The following is a 15458-nucleotide window of genomic DNA, read 5'->3' as shown; positions in this document are numbered from 1 at the left end:
CTCCCTCCCTCCCTCCCTCCCTCCCTCCCTCCCTCCCTCCCTCCCTCCCTCCCTCCCTCCCTCCCTCCTGAACATAATGCAGCAACAGCAGGGGGTGGTTATAATTGAGGAGAAACATGTCTGTTACATAAATGCATTCACAGCTTATGCATTTGTAAAGCTCTTGGGTAAGACTTTGGGTACAGGTGTACTGGTACAAGCTCTTGTAATGGCCATGAGCTGACATAGATGCTCATAGTCTTGTATTGTCTTACTATGATAAATGAGACTAACAGGAGGCCCTATAGTGTAGATACATCATACACTGGTTGATTATATAAAGTGTGATGTAGCTACTAACACTGCAAGGACATTAAAATCCTGAATGCAACTCAAATGCCATAACTGACCGTGACCTTTTGCCCTTTGCCCCCGACCTCTCAGAAGGGTCCACCTGCATGATGTCAGAGTGGATCACCTGGTCTCCGTGCAGCATGTCATGTGGGATGGGCATGCGCTCCCGGGAACGCTATGTCAAGCAGTTCCCTGATGATGGCTCTGTGTGTACCTTACCTACTGAGGAGAATGAGAAGTGTATTGTGAACGAGGAGTGCAGTGAGTAGCTTTCACCCCTGAAATCAATGGTTCACAAAAAAACTGAACAAAACTAACTGGGCCTCATTTGTTGTTTGTTTGTATGAGTCATTTATCACACACATTGCTGCATTTATCAAAGTTTTTGTTTTTAATCAGGTAAACAAACAATTTCCGAGGTATAGGAAATGTTTGATTAATCTGTGTATTTCTATGCTGTTGATAAATGAGGCCCATTGTGTGCATCAATTCTCAGTGGAAGAGCATCTGCTAAATTATTCAAATGCACTGCTCAAACTATTAGAATAATGTATAATTATGCAGGATTGAAACATGATTACAGGACAAAGTAATGCATATGTGGATTAAGCTCTGCCTCTCCCATTGAACACACCCTCTCCCCCTCTCTTCCTCTCTCCCATTCTTCCCTCTCCTCTCTCCTCTCCCCCCCTTCTCATTCACTCCTCCTCTTCCTTTCCCCATCTCTACCTTTTCCCCTTTTAACTGTTTTACCCCCCGTCTCCCTCTCTTCAGCCCCCAACAGTTGTCTGGTGACAGAGTGGGGTGAGTGGGACTCCTGCAGTGCCACCTGTGGGCTGGGCATGAAGAGGAGGGAACGCATGGTGAAGATGCCTCCCCCGGATGGCTCCATCTGTGGGGCTGAGGTGCTGGAGGTGGAGAAGTGCATGATGCCAGAGTGTCGTGAGTAACACACACACACAGATAAGCACATGCACACTTATACACACGTACACATACACACACACACTCACACTCACACACCACAACAAATGCCAACCAGATGAAATAATATAGACACTGATTCTGTGTGTGTCCTGTGTGCACAGACACCATCCCCTGTATGCTGTCTCCGTGGTCTGACTGGAGTGACTGCAGTGTGACGTGTGGGAAGGGCATGAGGACGAGGCAGCGCGTGCTCAAGTCTCCTGTGGAGCTGGGAGAGTGTACAGAGGACCTGGAGCAGGTGGAGAAGTGCATGCTGCCAGAGTGCCGTAAGTAACATTCACACACACACACATTGGAGCGAACCTACTTTATTCATGTGTGGACACACCAACTGAAACAGTACTGCACATGTATAATTCATGATAATACTGATTAGTATCTTTATTGTGCAACCTAGCATCCGTCTGCTTATAATACACTCCCTATCATACCCACATGCATACATACGTCACAAACACATTTAAAACACACTTGGCTTGTTAGTGTATACACATCTGTTTGACATCTGTGTTAGGAGTGCCCATAGTCTCATCTCCAGCCCAAACTCTCCCAGATAGTGTTATCATGGGAATACCCTGGTGGGTTATTAGCTGGTTTATATGAGAGGGAACAGCTTCCTCAAGCTGCTCCTCCATTGGAACCCAGAAGTGCACATGTGCTCTCACATTTAAGCCTGACTTAATAGGATATTTATAAATTCTAGTCAGGTACGAGACTGGCAGACACATTACCACAGGAAAATACTCTCTTTAGTCTCTCCTTTCTCCTGTTCCCTAGAAAATGAGGGAGCTAATTTCAGGGATGTATTGTGAAGAACGGGATTAAAAAGCAGAAATAACCAGCTTTAACTTTGTCAGACTTGTCACTGTATTGGGGTGAAAAAGCTTGTTAACTGGTCTTCCCTCAGTCTTAGCGAGGGGATAAAGCTGGCAGTATTATTCTGGCCAGCCCTAATCATCCTTGCAGTTCGTAAGAATGTTCTTGTTGTGGACATAAGTCAGATAATTTGTTTCCAGGGGATTCATATTGTGTTATGTGTAGAACAAGGAACTCTAATGCGAAGTCATAAGGTGTATTTACAAGCTTTCTTCCCATATTAACTCTTCACCTTTCTTACTCCACCCTGTCCTCCTCTTTCATTATCTCTCATCCCCCCTCTCTTCTCTCTCTCTCTCTGTCTCTTCTCTCTCTCTGTCTCTTCTCTCTCTCTCTCTCTCTCTCTCTCTGTCTCTCTCTCTCTCTGTCTCTCTCTCTCTCTATCTCTGTACAGCGACAGACTGTATGGTGTCAGAGTGGACGGAGTGGTCTGATTGTAACAAATCCTGTGGTAAAGGTCACATGATCAGGACGCGCATGGTGAAGCTGGAGCCCCAGTTCGGAGGGGACTCGTGTCCCGAGACAGTACAGAGGAAGAAGTGTAAGATCAGGAAGTGTAACCGCGGCGGTGGCCAGGGCCAGGTCAACAGCGACGAGAAGAAACGACGCAAAGAGGCGAGGGAGAAGAGGAGGAGCAAACAGGGGGGTCGACAGGGGGAGGAGACCACGTCGACCGCTGAACACCCAGGTTGGTGGGACTCATTATCACCACCATAACCGTCAGCAGCAGTGTTATAGTCATTACCATTTTCATAATCATCAACGATGTAATCATCATCAAGCTAAATCATAGAGTGCGGTTACATGCACACAATAATGTGATTATTGTGGATAGTTAGATATAATATAATAGTTTGATTAAAACGTTTACATGCTTTGCATGAAGAACGATTTCCCTATTAATCCTGTTTACATGGACACATCTGAAATCAGGCAACCTGATGGCACTCTGATAAATGCAGAAAATCGGCAATCAAAATAAAAGTTATTTTTGGGATGCATATTTGATTCTGAGTTCGGACATACACACTTAACTTGCGCTAAAGAGGGTGGCTCGCTGGGCTGGTGCTATCACATGCACAGATTAAATACACCGCTGGTACGCCGATTAAGGTGTTTACATGTCCTAAGAATTAACACAAAAGTTGCTCTGAAAACCAGGTGTTTTAATCGGCGTATGCTTACTTCTTTTGACCTTGCCCAGATGATCTGCCTACTGCCATAATTAGTTTAATATTGAATTATTAGTGTGCATGTAAACGTGCTCATAGAAAACTAAATCACAGTCAGTTTTGATAGTCAGTATCTTCAATATGATCATTGCTATTCTTTAACAAGGAACAATTTTCCATGAAAAACCATTAAATGTCTTTCTCCATGATTTCTCTCTCTCTCTCTCTCTCTCTCTCTCTCTCTCTCTCTCTCTCTCTCTGTCTCTCTCTCTCTCTCTCTGTCTCTCTCTCTCTTACTCTCACTCTCACTCTCACTCTCACTCTCACTCTGACTCTCACTCTCTGGTCAGGCTGTAAAATGAGGCCGTGGTCTAGCTGGACAGACTGTACCAAGCTGTGTGGCGGGGGGATCCAGGAGCGGCTAATGACAGCCAAGAGGAGGTTTAAGAGCGCTCAGCTCCCCAGCTGCAAGGACAGGAAGGAGATCCGAGCGTGTAACGTGCACCCCTGCTAGATGGACCAAGGTGGGTGGGACGGGGATGGGATGGGATGGGTACGGAGTGGGTGGAGGTTGCCCATAAACACTGGTCTAAGCTCAGTTGTTTTCCCCTCTGACAGATCAGGTTAGGTTTGGGGATTGTAAACTGATCCTAGATCTGTGCCTATGGGCAACTTGGTTATGGGACGGAGCGTGAGGTGGCATAGTGTCACTCAATGATCCAATGCACTCTGTTTAGGGCTGGCACGGACCTTAATCTCTCTTGGTTTAATCCAGGGCTGTGTCTGAAGATTCTAGATTGGGGAAGGTTCACTGGTTCTGTATACACCTCTAGTCAGAGTTTGGAAAGAGTTTAGCAAATTCTGAAATGACCCATCCTTCAAGGTCAAAGGTCATGGGTTATCTTACAAGAAGAAGGAAGGAATTCCCTTGGTCTCTTCTCGAGCCTAAAACAAACAGACAGGCTACCCCAAATAATGCCTAGCCTATGATGAACCTGACTGATTTTCCTCTGTATGTAAAATAAACTAGCTCTGTTACGTTTAGGATTATTTTGCAAGATTACTGTAAACTTGTTGTGGTATAATGTTCTTGAATAATGATAATTATGAAAACACCAATTGATAAGAGATAGTACTGTTAGACTATATCTTGTAGTATCCTCTTTGGTAGTGTATATTATTCCAGAACTTAAAGCACAGTTACCCAGCCATTCCAGCATTTTATAAGCCTTCAAAAAAAATTGATGTTTCTAGGATCAAGAAATCTCCTGTATGACTTTTTACTCAGCTGTACTACTGTTCATGTAGACACATCGCAACGGAAATCTCTATGATTTTGTGCATTGTTATTATAAGATAATATTCTTATTTTTTTGATGTGGATTTTTTTACAAGAATATTACCCAAGAGTCTTACCAAAGCCTTGTGTAGATGTTTTTTACATGTCTCTTTACGTCTCTTTGTTCTCTGTTCCTCTAAAATATTAATATTTTGGAATATATCACCTTTACAATAAAAGTAAATGTTAGAAATTGTCATACGGATGTTTATTTTTCTTTGAATACCAGATGTACCATTTATATTGAGGTAAATGTATTATATTACATTGAGGTACATATTCAAGCTAGGGTTTACATGTAATACATAAACCAATGCACTTCATACTCTTGGCCACTAGATGGAGACTATAAGCTGATAAGAAGTGAGTTCCTTTACATTTCAAATGAAATGAAATGACATTTTATTTGTCACATACACGTGTTTAGCAGATGTTATAGCGGGTGTAGGAAAATGCTTGTGCTTCTAGCTCTGACAGTGCAGTAATATCTAACAAGTAATATCTAACAATTTCACAACATATACCAAATACACACAAAACTAGTAAGGAATGGGATTTAAGAACATATACATATATGGACAAGCAATGACAGAGCGGCATGGACTAAGATACAGTAGAATATTATAGAATAAAATGCAGTATATACATATGAGATGAGTAGTGCAAGATATGTAAACATTATTAAAGTGACTAGTGTTCCATTTCTTAAAGTGGCCAGTGATTTCAATAGGCAGCAGCAGCCTCTAATGTGCTAGTGGTGGCTATTTAACAGTCTGATGGCCTTGAGGTAGAAGCTGTTTTTCATTCTCTCGGTCCCAGCTTTGATGCACCTGTACTGACCTCGCCTTCTGGATGATAGCGGGGTGAACAGGCATTGGCTTGGGTGGTTGATGTCCTTGAGGATCGTTTTGGCCTTCCTGTGACATCGGGTGTTGTATGTGTCTTGGAGGGCAGGTAGTTTTCCCCCGGTAATGAGTTCGGCAGACTCTGGAGAGCCCTGCGGTTGTGGGCGGTGCAGTTGCCGTTCCAGGCGGTGATACAGCCCGACAGGATGCTCTCAATTGTGCATCTTAAAGGTTTGTGAGGGTTTTAAGTGCTAGGCCGAATTTCTTCAGCCTCCTGAGGTTGAAGAGGCTCTGTTGCGCCTTCTTCACCACACTGTCTGCGTGGGTGGACCATTTCAGTTTGTCGGTGATGTGCACGCCAAGGAAGCTTTCTACCTTCACTGCGGTCCCGTCGATGTGGATAGGGGGGTGAATTGAAGTGGGTCTAGGGTGAAAGGTAAGGTAGAGGTGATATGATCCTTGACTAGTCTCTCAAAGAACTTCATGATGACAGAGGTGAGTGCTACAGGGCGATAGTCATTTAGTTCAGTTACCTTTGCTTTCTTGGGTACAGGAACAATGGTGGCCATCTTGAAGCATGTGGGAACAGCAGACTGGGAAAGGGAGAGATTTAATATGTCCATAAACACACCAGACAGCTGGTCTGCGCATGCTCTGAGGATGCGGCTAGGGATGCCATCTGGGCCGGCAGCCTTGCGAGGGTTAACATGCTTAAATGTCTTAATCACGTCAGCCATGGAGAAGGAGACGCCACAGTCCTTGGTAGTGGGCCTCGTCAGTGGCACTGTGTTATCCTCAAAGCGGGCGAAGAAGGTGTTTAGTTTGTCTGGAAGCGAGAAGTCGGTGTCGGCGACGTGGCTGGTTTTCCTTTTGTAGTCAGTGATTGTCTGTAGACCCTGCCACATACGTCTCGTGTCTGAGCCGTTGAATTGCGACTCCACTTTGTCTCTATACTGATGTTTTGCCAGTTTAATTGCCTTGCGGAGTGAGTAGCTACACTGTTTGTATTCTGCCATATTCCCAGTCACCTTGCCATGATTGAATGCGGTGGTTTGCACTTTCAGATTTGCGCGAATGCTGCCATCTATCCACGGTTTCTGGTTAGGGTAGGTTTTAATAGTCACAGTGGGCACAACATCACGTATACACAGTGTATACGTCTAAATTATTTTCGGAAGCTACCCGGAACATATCCCAGTCCGCGTGATCAAAACAATCTTGAAGCGTGGATTCCAACTGGTCAGACCAGCGTTGAATAGTCCTTAGCACGGGTACTACCTGTTTGAGTTTCTGCCTATAGGAAGGGAGAAGCAAAATGGAGCCGTGGTCAGATTTGCCGAAAGGAGGGCGGGGGAGGGCCTTATAACCATCCCGGAAGTTCAAATAGCAATGGTCGAGGATTTTAGCAGCGCGAGTACAACAGTCGACATGTTGATAGAACTTCGGCAGCCTAGTCCTCAAATTTGCTTTGCTAAAATCCCCGGCTACAATAAATGCAGCCTCAGGATATGTGGTTTCCAGTTTGCATAAGGTCCAGTGAAGTTCTTTGAGGGCTGTCGTGGTATCGGCTTGAGGGGGGATATACACGGCCGTGACTATAACCAAATAAAATCTTGGGAGATAATACGGTCGGCATTTGATTGTGAAATATTCTAGGTCGGGTGAACAGAAGGACTCGAGTTCCTCTATGTTACTACAATTACACCATGAGTCGTTAATCATGAAACACACACCTCTGCCCTTCTGCTTCCCGGAGAGATATTTATTCCTGTCTGCGTGATGAACTGAAAACCCATCTGGCTGGACCGATTCTGACAGAATATCCCAAGAGAGCCATGTTTCCTTGAAACAGAGTATGTTACAGGCCTTCATGTCTCTCTGGAAAGAAATCCTTGCCCGTATTTCGTTGACCTTGTTAACCAAAGACTGAACATTAGCGAGTAGAATACTTGGAAGCGGTGGGTGGTGTGCGCGCCTCCTAAGTCGAACCAGCAGGCCGCTCTGAGTGCATCTCCTCCGCCGGCGATGTTTTGGGTCAGCCGCTGGAATCAGTTCAGTTGCCCTGGGGAGAGCAAACAAAGGATCTGCTTCGGGAAAGTCGTATTCCTGGTCGTAATGCTGGTGAGTTACCGCCGCTCTGATATCCAATAGTTTTTCCCGGCTGTATGTAATGATGCAAAACACTTTCTGAGCTAATTATGTAAAAATAATACATAAGAAAACAAAATACTGCAAAGTTTCCTAAGAGCTAGTCGCAGGATCAGTAGGTGCCCATCATGTGCTATTTCAATACACTTTGGTCATACATAGTACTGTAACAGAATACCTGATTATCATGACCCCTTTTTCTCAACCCCTAACCAGAGATATCTGAGTGTCTAGACATGGGAGCTGCAGAAGCAGCAAAGTATCACTGGTCTGCAAAAGGGTGCTTCCCGGTGCAGTACATACACACATTGACCAGACGGTGGCAGAAGATACCTATTTCGTGTTGAGGCTTGAGGTGTTGAGGGTTTAATTTTTTTTAGCCTTAAGACAACACTGTGATTAATGCTGAGTGTGTGTAAAGGTCCACACATTAGGCCACTTCACTCTATCAGAAATGTATAGAAATCCTACATCTGTCTCATACAGTGAGACGTGCCTTGTCCATCATGGTTCGGCCCTAAACACTGACACGAGGGCCACGTTCAGTATCCAAACATTAGGAAACGTTTTAGATAGAAATGTCATGAGTAGAGCTGAGATTATTCTTTATTCTACATGTCAGAGAGGCATGTTTGTTCTACATGCTATATTTCTACATGCTATCTGAAGGTTGCACAACGTCGTGCCTTGCTGAATGCACCCCAGGTTGCTCATAGTCTGAGCTTGGCTCCTAATGATATACACAGTGACACAATCAGGGACAGTTAGTTGCCAGCTTTGCCCATTGAAGCGACATTTCACTTAAACCAAGCAGAAGTAAAGAGAGGGGAAATAAGTGAACAGAGATGTCATGCATTGGTGGCCATCTTGAAGAAATGGTTTTGAATCAGTCTGAATTGACCAATGACAGCCTGGGGGATAGAATGGTTTCCTATGGGTCATGGAATTCAGAGGGAAAAGGTGAATAATGCAACACAAACAAAATGTACAATGCAATATAGAATGCCATTGCTATAACAACCACACATTAGGTTCACACTCTGCAGCTATAGGAGACTTCCAACATGAATTGTCAAGGTGATATCTGCTGACATATACATTAAATATCCATGGCAATAGTGGCTAGATGGGAGAAGAGAGTTGCCGTCTTTACTCAGATGAGTGATGCTGTTGATGTGCGAGTGCGCGTGCGTGCACGTGTGTGCGTGAGTGCATGTTTGCATGTGTGTGTGCGTTTGTGTGTGAATGCATGCGTGTGAGTGAGTGAGTGAGAATGCAGCACACAGCGACTTGTCTCAAAGCACTCCCCCGGACCTCATAAGGCCTCGTTTTCTGCGTATCCTGTTGCCACAGCAACCACTCACAGCAGATCATAAGCAGCTCTCCAGGACTTGCCACTGCGGTCCTATTTGAAACGTTGCCCACAGTAAATAAGGGCGGCGCTACAGCTTTACACACAGACTGGGGGCACTGCAGCGGTCGACTCTGTGGGAGTGTTCCAGAGTGCCTACAAGGCATCCATCAACATGAACTGTCTCTTCTCTAACAGAGGGCTGGCTTGCTGGCTTCTCTCCACCTTCTCTCCCTGTTGAAAACAAGGCAGGATAGGTGGGATCAAAATAGATGTGATGTCTACCTCTCTATCTCAGACTGCCTTTAGGCTACTGCTGGTGAGATCTCAAGTCGACTGATGAAAACCTTTGAGTCCAATGAGAAGTATTGCTTCAGTATGTTAAGTGCTCTGTGGTATAAACATTGATAAAGCCACTAGTAGGTCTATCTGTGGAAAAGCATCTTTTGTGCTGCAATGGCACTGCATAATGTATGGTGAGACTCTTTACATTCCTCTTTATTCCTTTGCATTGCAAATCACTTTGATTGACTTATGGTGTAAAATGACTGTGTATAGTGTGAAATTGGCATGAATAGTTTTACATTTATATTAACAGTAAAGAGACTGAAACATTCATGTGGAAATGGAACTGGAATACACAAAATAGCAAATATACCCTAACATCATGATGATGTATTGTAATTGATTACTTATGATGATATATCATCACAGAGTAATCTAAAACATTCATTATGATGCGTTTAATATGAAATACATATCTTCCCCGGGGTCCTTTGGTGTAATTTGAATAATTATTGTGCTCATTGAGATTCAGACAATAAATTATTTCGTTCCTGCATCTGTTTTCAGCATCTTTCCGAAAACAAATCTACATAAACCCAACACTTGTTTTAAAACACAGCAGGTGGCTGCTCGTACATATGGAGCTCGTACATATGCTCATACAATTCCTGATATGGAGTCAGTCAGAAAATGTCAAAGCCCTAGAGCTGAAAGCAATAACTGTTGCTATAGGAGCTGAGATAACACATTGTGATACGGTTTTATTTACCTACCACACAAAGCGGAACCTAGTAGATAAACAATGGAATTCCAATTTGGCCAATTGCATTATGCAAATGTTACATGCTTTAAGTGAATATTCATGTGAATACTAATTTCTGACCAAACATGGCTATTCTTATTGGGTACTTGTATGAGCTCTGGTCAAATATATCAAATTACTGGAAACCTAATATTAGTTATTTTTACAGTATAAGCACACATATATACACTCTCATTTGTCAAATGTGTATTTTCTTTCATTCTCATGTAATGGGTGTCTGAATTCTCTTTCTAGCTGCAGTCGTCAGAATGGCTTGAGCTGCAGAGGCAGGGCATGGAAATGGTTAACCACATACACATCTCAGTCTAGTGTGGCTAAAAGGAGAGATATGTCTCTGAGATAATTGTCCTGTGATCTGCCTGACACTCAAATCAGCCCAGTCACTGACAGACTGCTGAGAGACTGCTGAGAGACTGCTGACAGACTGCTGACAGACTGCTGAGAGACTGCTGACAGACTGCTGACAGACTGCTGACAGACTGCTAACAGACTGCTGACAGACTGCAAGAAAACCCCCCAAAAACAAAACAAACTTGATTTTCATTTTTCAAACTGCATTGGGAAATACAGCAGCTCCCTCCTTCCTTCCTTCCTTCCCTGGCCAGGCTCTCCATCCGTCTGGACAAGGAGTCAGAGGAAATACAAGAATTCATAAACTAATAAGGCAGGGGAGTAAAAATCAATACGGACCAGACCTCCAGAAGCTCTTTTCCACAAATGTATAGACCTCAACTAGGCTCCATGGCAGTGATATAGTCGTGTAGGGAGGGGAGGTGACGGTGGGGAGTACTGACTACGGCTGTTCATATTAGTATTGGTGCATATGGAGAGTGATATGTGGCGTGGCAGACCAAGGCCGATCGTCTCGTTAAACGCACCATGTCTATAGACTGGCACTGAGATACTGAGCTGCAATGCTATAATTTAATGCCAGTGGTAAAAATACTTTAAAGTACTACTTAAGTAGTTTTTTGGGGTATCTGTACTTTACTTTAATATTTCTATTTTTGACTACTTTTACTTTTAAAATAATGTACTTTTTACTCCATACATTTTCCCTGACACCCAAAAGTACTCGATACATTTCGAATGCTTAGCAGGACAGGACAATGGTCCAATTCACGCACGTATCAAAAAACATCTACTGCCTCTGCATTACTACTGCCTCTGATCTGGCGGACTCACTAAACACAAATGCTTTACTTTTTTAAACTTAAACAATTACATTTACTTTTGATACTTATATATAAACCAAATACTTTTAGACTTTTACTTAAGTAGTATTTTACTGGGTGACTTTCACTTTTACTTGAGTCATTTTCTATTAAGGTATCTTTACTTTTACTCAAGTATGACAATTGGGTACTTTTTCCATCACTGTTTAATCTTTGCTTTGAAAAGGGTGGATGACCATTTGCATTTGCCTTTAGACTAGAGAGAAGCATGATCAGGCTCAAAGAAAATAGTGGAATTCTGGACATTTCTCTGGAAATGGTTTTGTTTTTCCATGTTCACTCGCCCAGCATATTAAATTGAGTATGCAATTGTTTCTGCTGGCAGGTGTCATACAGAGGCTCAGTCAGTCAATATCATGGTTAAGTTTAATTTATAATTTGCTATGGATAGTTTGTTAAGTCTTCTTTACATTTTTATATTAATTTCCTCTTTATTTACTGTCTTTCTTCCCCCATTGCAGAGAGAGAAAAGGAAAAGCCCATCCTGGCGATAGCAGAAAAGGAATTCCCTGTCATGTTATCTCGCTGATGCTTGGGAAATGCATTTCACGGGAATTCACCACGCACTAATCAGAAATTGACTGCCGTTCCACAGCAAAGCCAAGGGACTCCAAACGATGTGGCGGTTGCCTTGGTAGTCTCTGGTCATTGTTTAATTAAAGCTAGAGGAATGAATGAGTGCAGAAATAATAAAAGAGTGTTTAATATTGTATTCAATAATAAAGATGATTGTTAGACATAGTAAATGTCTGGCGTAACCTAAATCCAAACGATACATTTCTCTCCCTCAAGCCTCAATGAAATCTAATAATTTAGTTGTTTCCTCTCCACTCACTATTTGTTTGTCTCTCACTCTTTCTATTAGCCACGATATCAACAAAGTGGAGGTCCATGAAGTCCACAAATATAGAATATTCCATATCTTGTTGGACAAGAGAAAACCCAACAGGTTGGTGGTCAAGCCTGAGGAAGAGTGTATCGGTGAGCCTGAGGGTGTATCCATATGTTGGTGTGTTGGATTCTTCCCCCTGTGGTGTGACACCTCCTGCGCACACACACATACACACATGCACGTTCACACACCCACACACGCACGTTCACACACTAGAAACCCACATGTACAGTCATGGCAAGAGTACAGACACACACTCATCCCTCCTATCTCCTACACTCTAACATTCATCCATCTGCTTTGCTGTATTTAGATAAAGAGTGGTTGTTATGTGGCTCTAGGATCTCTGCCTTACTGCCTCTCCCCACGGTTCTACTTATACATACCCTCACACTCTGCTGGCTCACCTCTCTTATCTCCACACCCCGACACTTAGAACTCAAAAACCTAGGAGGGTGTCTGCTCAGTCAGGAATCACACACGCTAGTCTGAGGGGATCTCGACTCACACCCACAGAAAATCAGAACTATTCAGACTGGAAGCCTAAGATAAGAGTGTAATGGTTTCTCTCTCTCTCTCTCTCTCTCTCTCTCTCTCTCTCTCAAATATAAATGTAATACATAGTTTAAAAAGTAATGATTGAACACTTTACCTTTCTTTTATGTATTTTATGTGGAGTATAACTCTTTCATACTTATTCTTAATGTGGTATATTTAATTGAATGGACTCCACACGTCTCCAAATCATATTATGACCACTGACTCAGTACAACTTGGAATCTACAATCACATCATCTTGACTGATGTAGGAAAGGACAGGCATATGATGCATACTCTACTTTCTCAGCCAAAACAAAACAGTTCCCATCATGTGCCAATGTGTTTTTGCTTCTTTATTTCCATCTAACTTTGATTTAACCAGGACTTTGAGGTCTTGACTCTTTAACAGCTGGTTAGAGCGGTCAGGTTTTGAAGTGAGGAGACTGATGGAATTATACATACAATGGGAGAGCTTTGGGATTCTGATACTCAGTTTTAGCGCCACATTTTTTCCATGACAACATAACCCATGTTATACTGTGTTATATCCATGTTATAAAGTGCTGTACTGGTCCCGTGTGGCTCAGTTGGTAGAGCATGGCGCTTGCAATGACAGGGTTGAGGGTTCGATTCCCACGAGGAACATTTATGAAATGTATGTACTCACTACTGTAAATTGCTCCGGATAAGAACATCTGCTAAATGACTAATGTCACGGGTGCTGTAGGTGGGTGTGGTGCAGGAATCAAGCGCAGGACGCAGAAACTAAGTCCAAAAGACTTTAGTGAAATATTCACTTAGTACACGAGCTCAACAAGCCCGGAGGCGAAAATAAAGGCGCACACAGGCGTCAAACAAAAGGCGCACTAACATGTGCGAAAAACCCTCTCCAAAACAACGGAGGGAAACACGTAGAACAGAACACCAAACAGAAGCGCAATCACACACAACACCTGACACACACAACAAGAACTAAATAGGACACTAATGAACACTAACTGGAAACAGGTGTACAACATCAAGACAAAACCAAACGAACATGAAACATACAACGGTGGCAGCTAGTACTCCGGGGACGACGACCGCCGAAGCCTGCCCGAGCAAGGAGGAGGAGCAGCCTCGGCCGAAACCGTGACAGTACCCCCCCCTTGACGCGCGGCTCCAGCCATGCGCCGACCCCGGCCTCGGGGACGACCAGGAGGACGCGGAGCAGGGCGCGCGGGATGCCCCCGGTGGAACTCCGACAGGAGAGACGGGTCTAGGATGTCCCTCTGCGGCACCCAGCACCGTTCCTCCACGAGCTCCACGAGATACTGGAGACCCCCCATCCGACCTCTCGAGTCCAAGATGGACCGAACGGTGTACGCCGGAGCCCCCTCGATGTCCAGTGGGGGCGGAGGAGTCTCTCCTATCTCACCTTCCTGGAGTGGACCAGCTACCACCGGCCTGAGAAGAGACACATGGAACGAGGGGTTAATATTCTTATATTCAATAGGCAGATGTAACCTATAACACACCTCGTTCAGTCTTCTCAGGACTTTAAAAGGCCCCACAAACCGCCGACCCAGCTTCCGGCAGGGCAGGCGGAGGGGCAGGTTTCTGGTCGAGAGCCAGACTCGATCTCCAGGTGCGTACACCGGCCCCTCACTGCGGTGGAGATCGGCGCTCGCCTTGTGTCGACGGATGGCCCGCTGCAGATGGACGTGTGCAGCGTTCCACGTCTCCTCCGAGCGCCTCACCCAATCATCCACCGCAGGGGGCTCGATCTGGCTCTGCTGCCAAGGTGCCAGAACCGGCTGGTAACCTAACACACATTGGAAGGGGGTTAGGTTGGTAGAGGAGTGGCGGAGAGAGTTTTGGGCCATCTCCGCCCAGGGAATATACCGAGCCCACTCCTCCGGCCGGTCCTGGCAATACGACCTCAGAAACCTACCCACATCCTGGTTGACTCGTTCTACCTGCCCATTGCTCTCCGGGTGGTACCCCGAGGTAAGGCTCACCGAGACCCCCAAACGCTCCATGAACGCTCTCCAGACTCGGGAGGTAAACTGGGGGCCTCGATCAGACACTATATCCTCGGGTACCCCGTAATGCCGGAAGACGTGGGTAAATAGTGCCTCTGCGGTCTGTAGGGCAGTAGGAAGACCCGACATAGGGAGAAGACGACAGGCCTTAGAGAACCGGTCCACAACGACCAGGATGGTGGTATTCCCCTGCGAGGGGGGAAGGTCTGTCACAAAATCCACTGAGAGGTGGGACCAGGGTCGTTGTGGAACGGGCAGGGGTTGTAACTTACCCCTGGGCAAGTGTCTGGGCGCCTTACACTGGGCGCACACCGAGCAGGAGGAGACATAAACCCTCACATCCCTGGCTAACGTGGGCCACCAGTACTTAGTGCTAAGACAATGCACTGTCCGGCCAATACCCGGATGTCCAGAGGAGGGTGACGTGTGAGCCCAGTAAATGAGTCGATCCCGAACCTCGAGCGGAACGTACTTCCGACCCACAGGACACTGTGGAGGGCTAGGGTCGGCATGCAATGCCCGCTCGATTTCAGCATCGACCTCCCACACAACCGGTGCCACTAGACAAGACGCCGGTAGTATGGGAGTAGGCTCAACAGACCTCTCCT

At 44.9% G+C, this 15458-nt stretch overlaps 1 protein-coding gene across 2 annotated transcripts in view; it reads left to right on the top strand.

Annotated features, from left to right (window-relative positions):
* Window positions 1-12112, top strand: part of LOC121582925 (spondin-1) — a 139466-nt gene extending 127354 nt beyond the window's left edge. For both annotated transcript variants that reach the window (XM_045213486.1, XM_045213485.1), the window contains exons 12-17: window positions 424-594; window positions 1108-1275; window positions 1422-1586; window positions 2591-2884; window positions 3719-3892; window positions 11856-12112. In XM_045213486.1, the coding sequence (XP_045069421.1) occupies window positions 424-594; window positions 1108-1275; window positions 1422-1586; window positions 2591-2884; window positions 3719-3882 (962 nt within the window). In that variant the 3' untranslated portion in view covers window positions 3883-3892; window positions 11856-12112. The remainder of the gene's footprint in view (window positions 1-423; window positions 595-1107; window positions 1276-1421; window positions 1587-2590; window positions 2885-3718; window positions 3893-11855) is intronic.
* The last annotated feature ends 3346 nt before the right edge of the window (window positions 12113-15458 follow it).

The sequence above is a fragment of the Coregonus clupeaformis genome, unplaced genomic scaffold (genome assembly GCF_020615455.1).
Source record: "Coregonus clupeaformis isolate EN_2021a unplaced genomic scaffold, ASM2061545v1 scaf0114, whole genome shotgun sequence".
NCBI lineage: Eukaryota > Metazoa > Chordata > Actinopteri > Salmoniformes > Salmonidae > Coregonus > Coregonus clupeaformis.
This window is presented reverse-complemented; position numbering and strand designations above follow the sequence as displayed.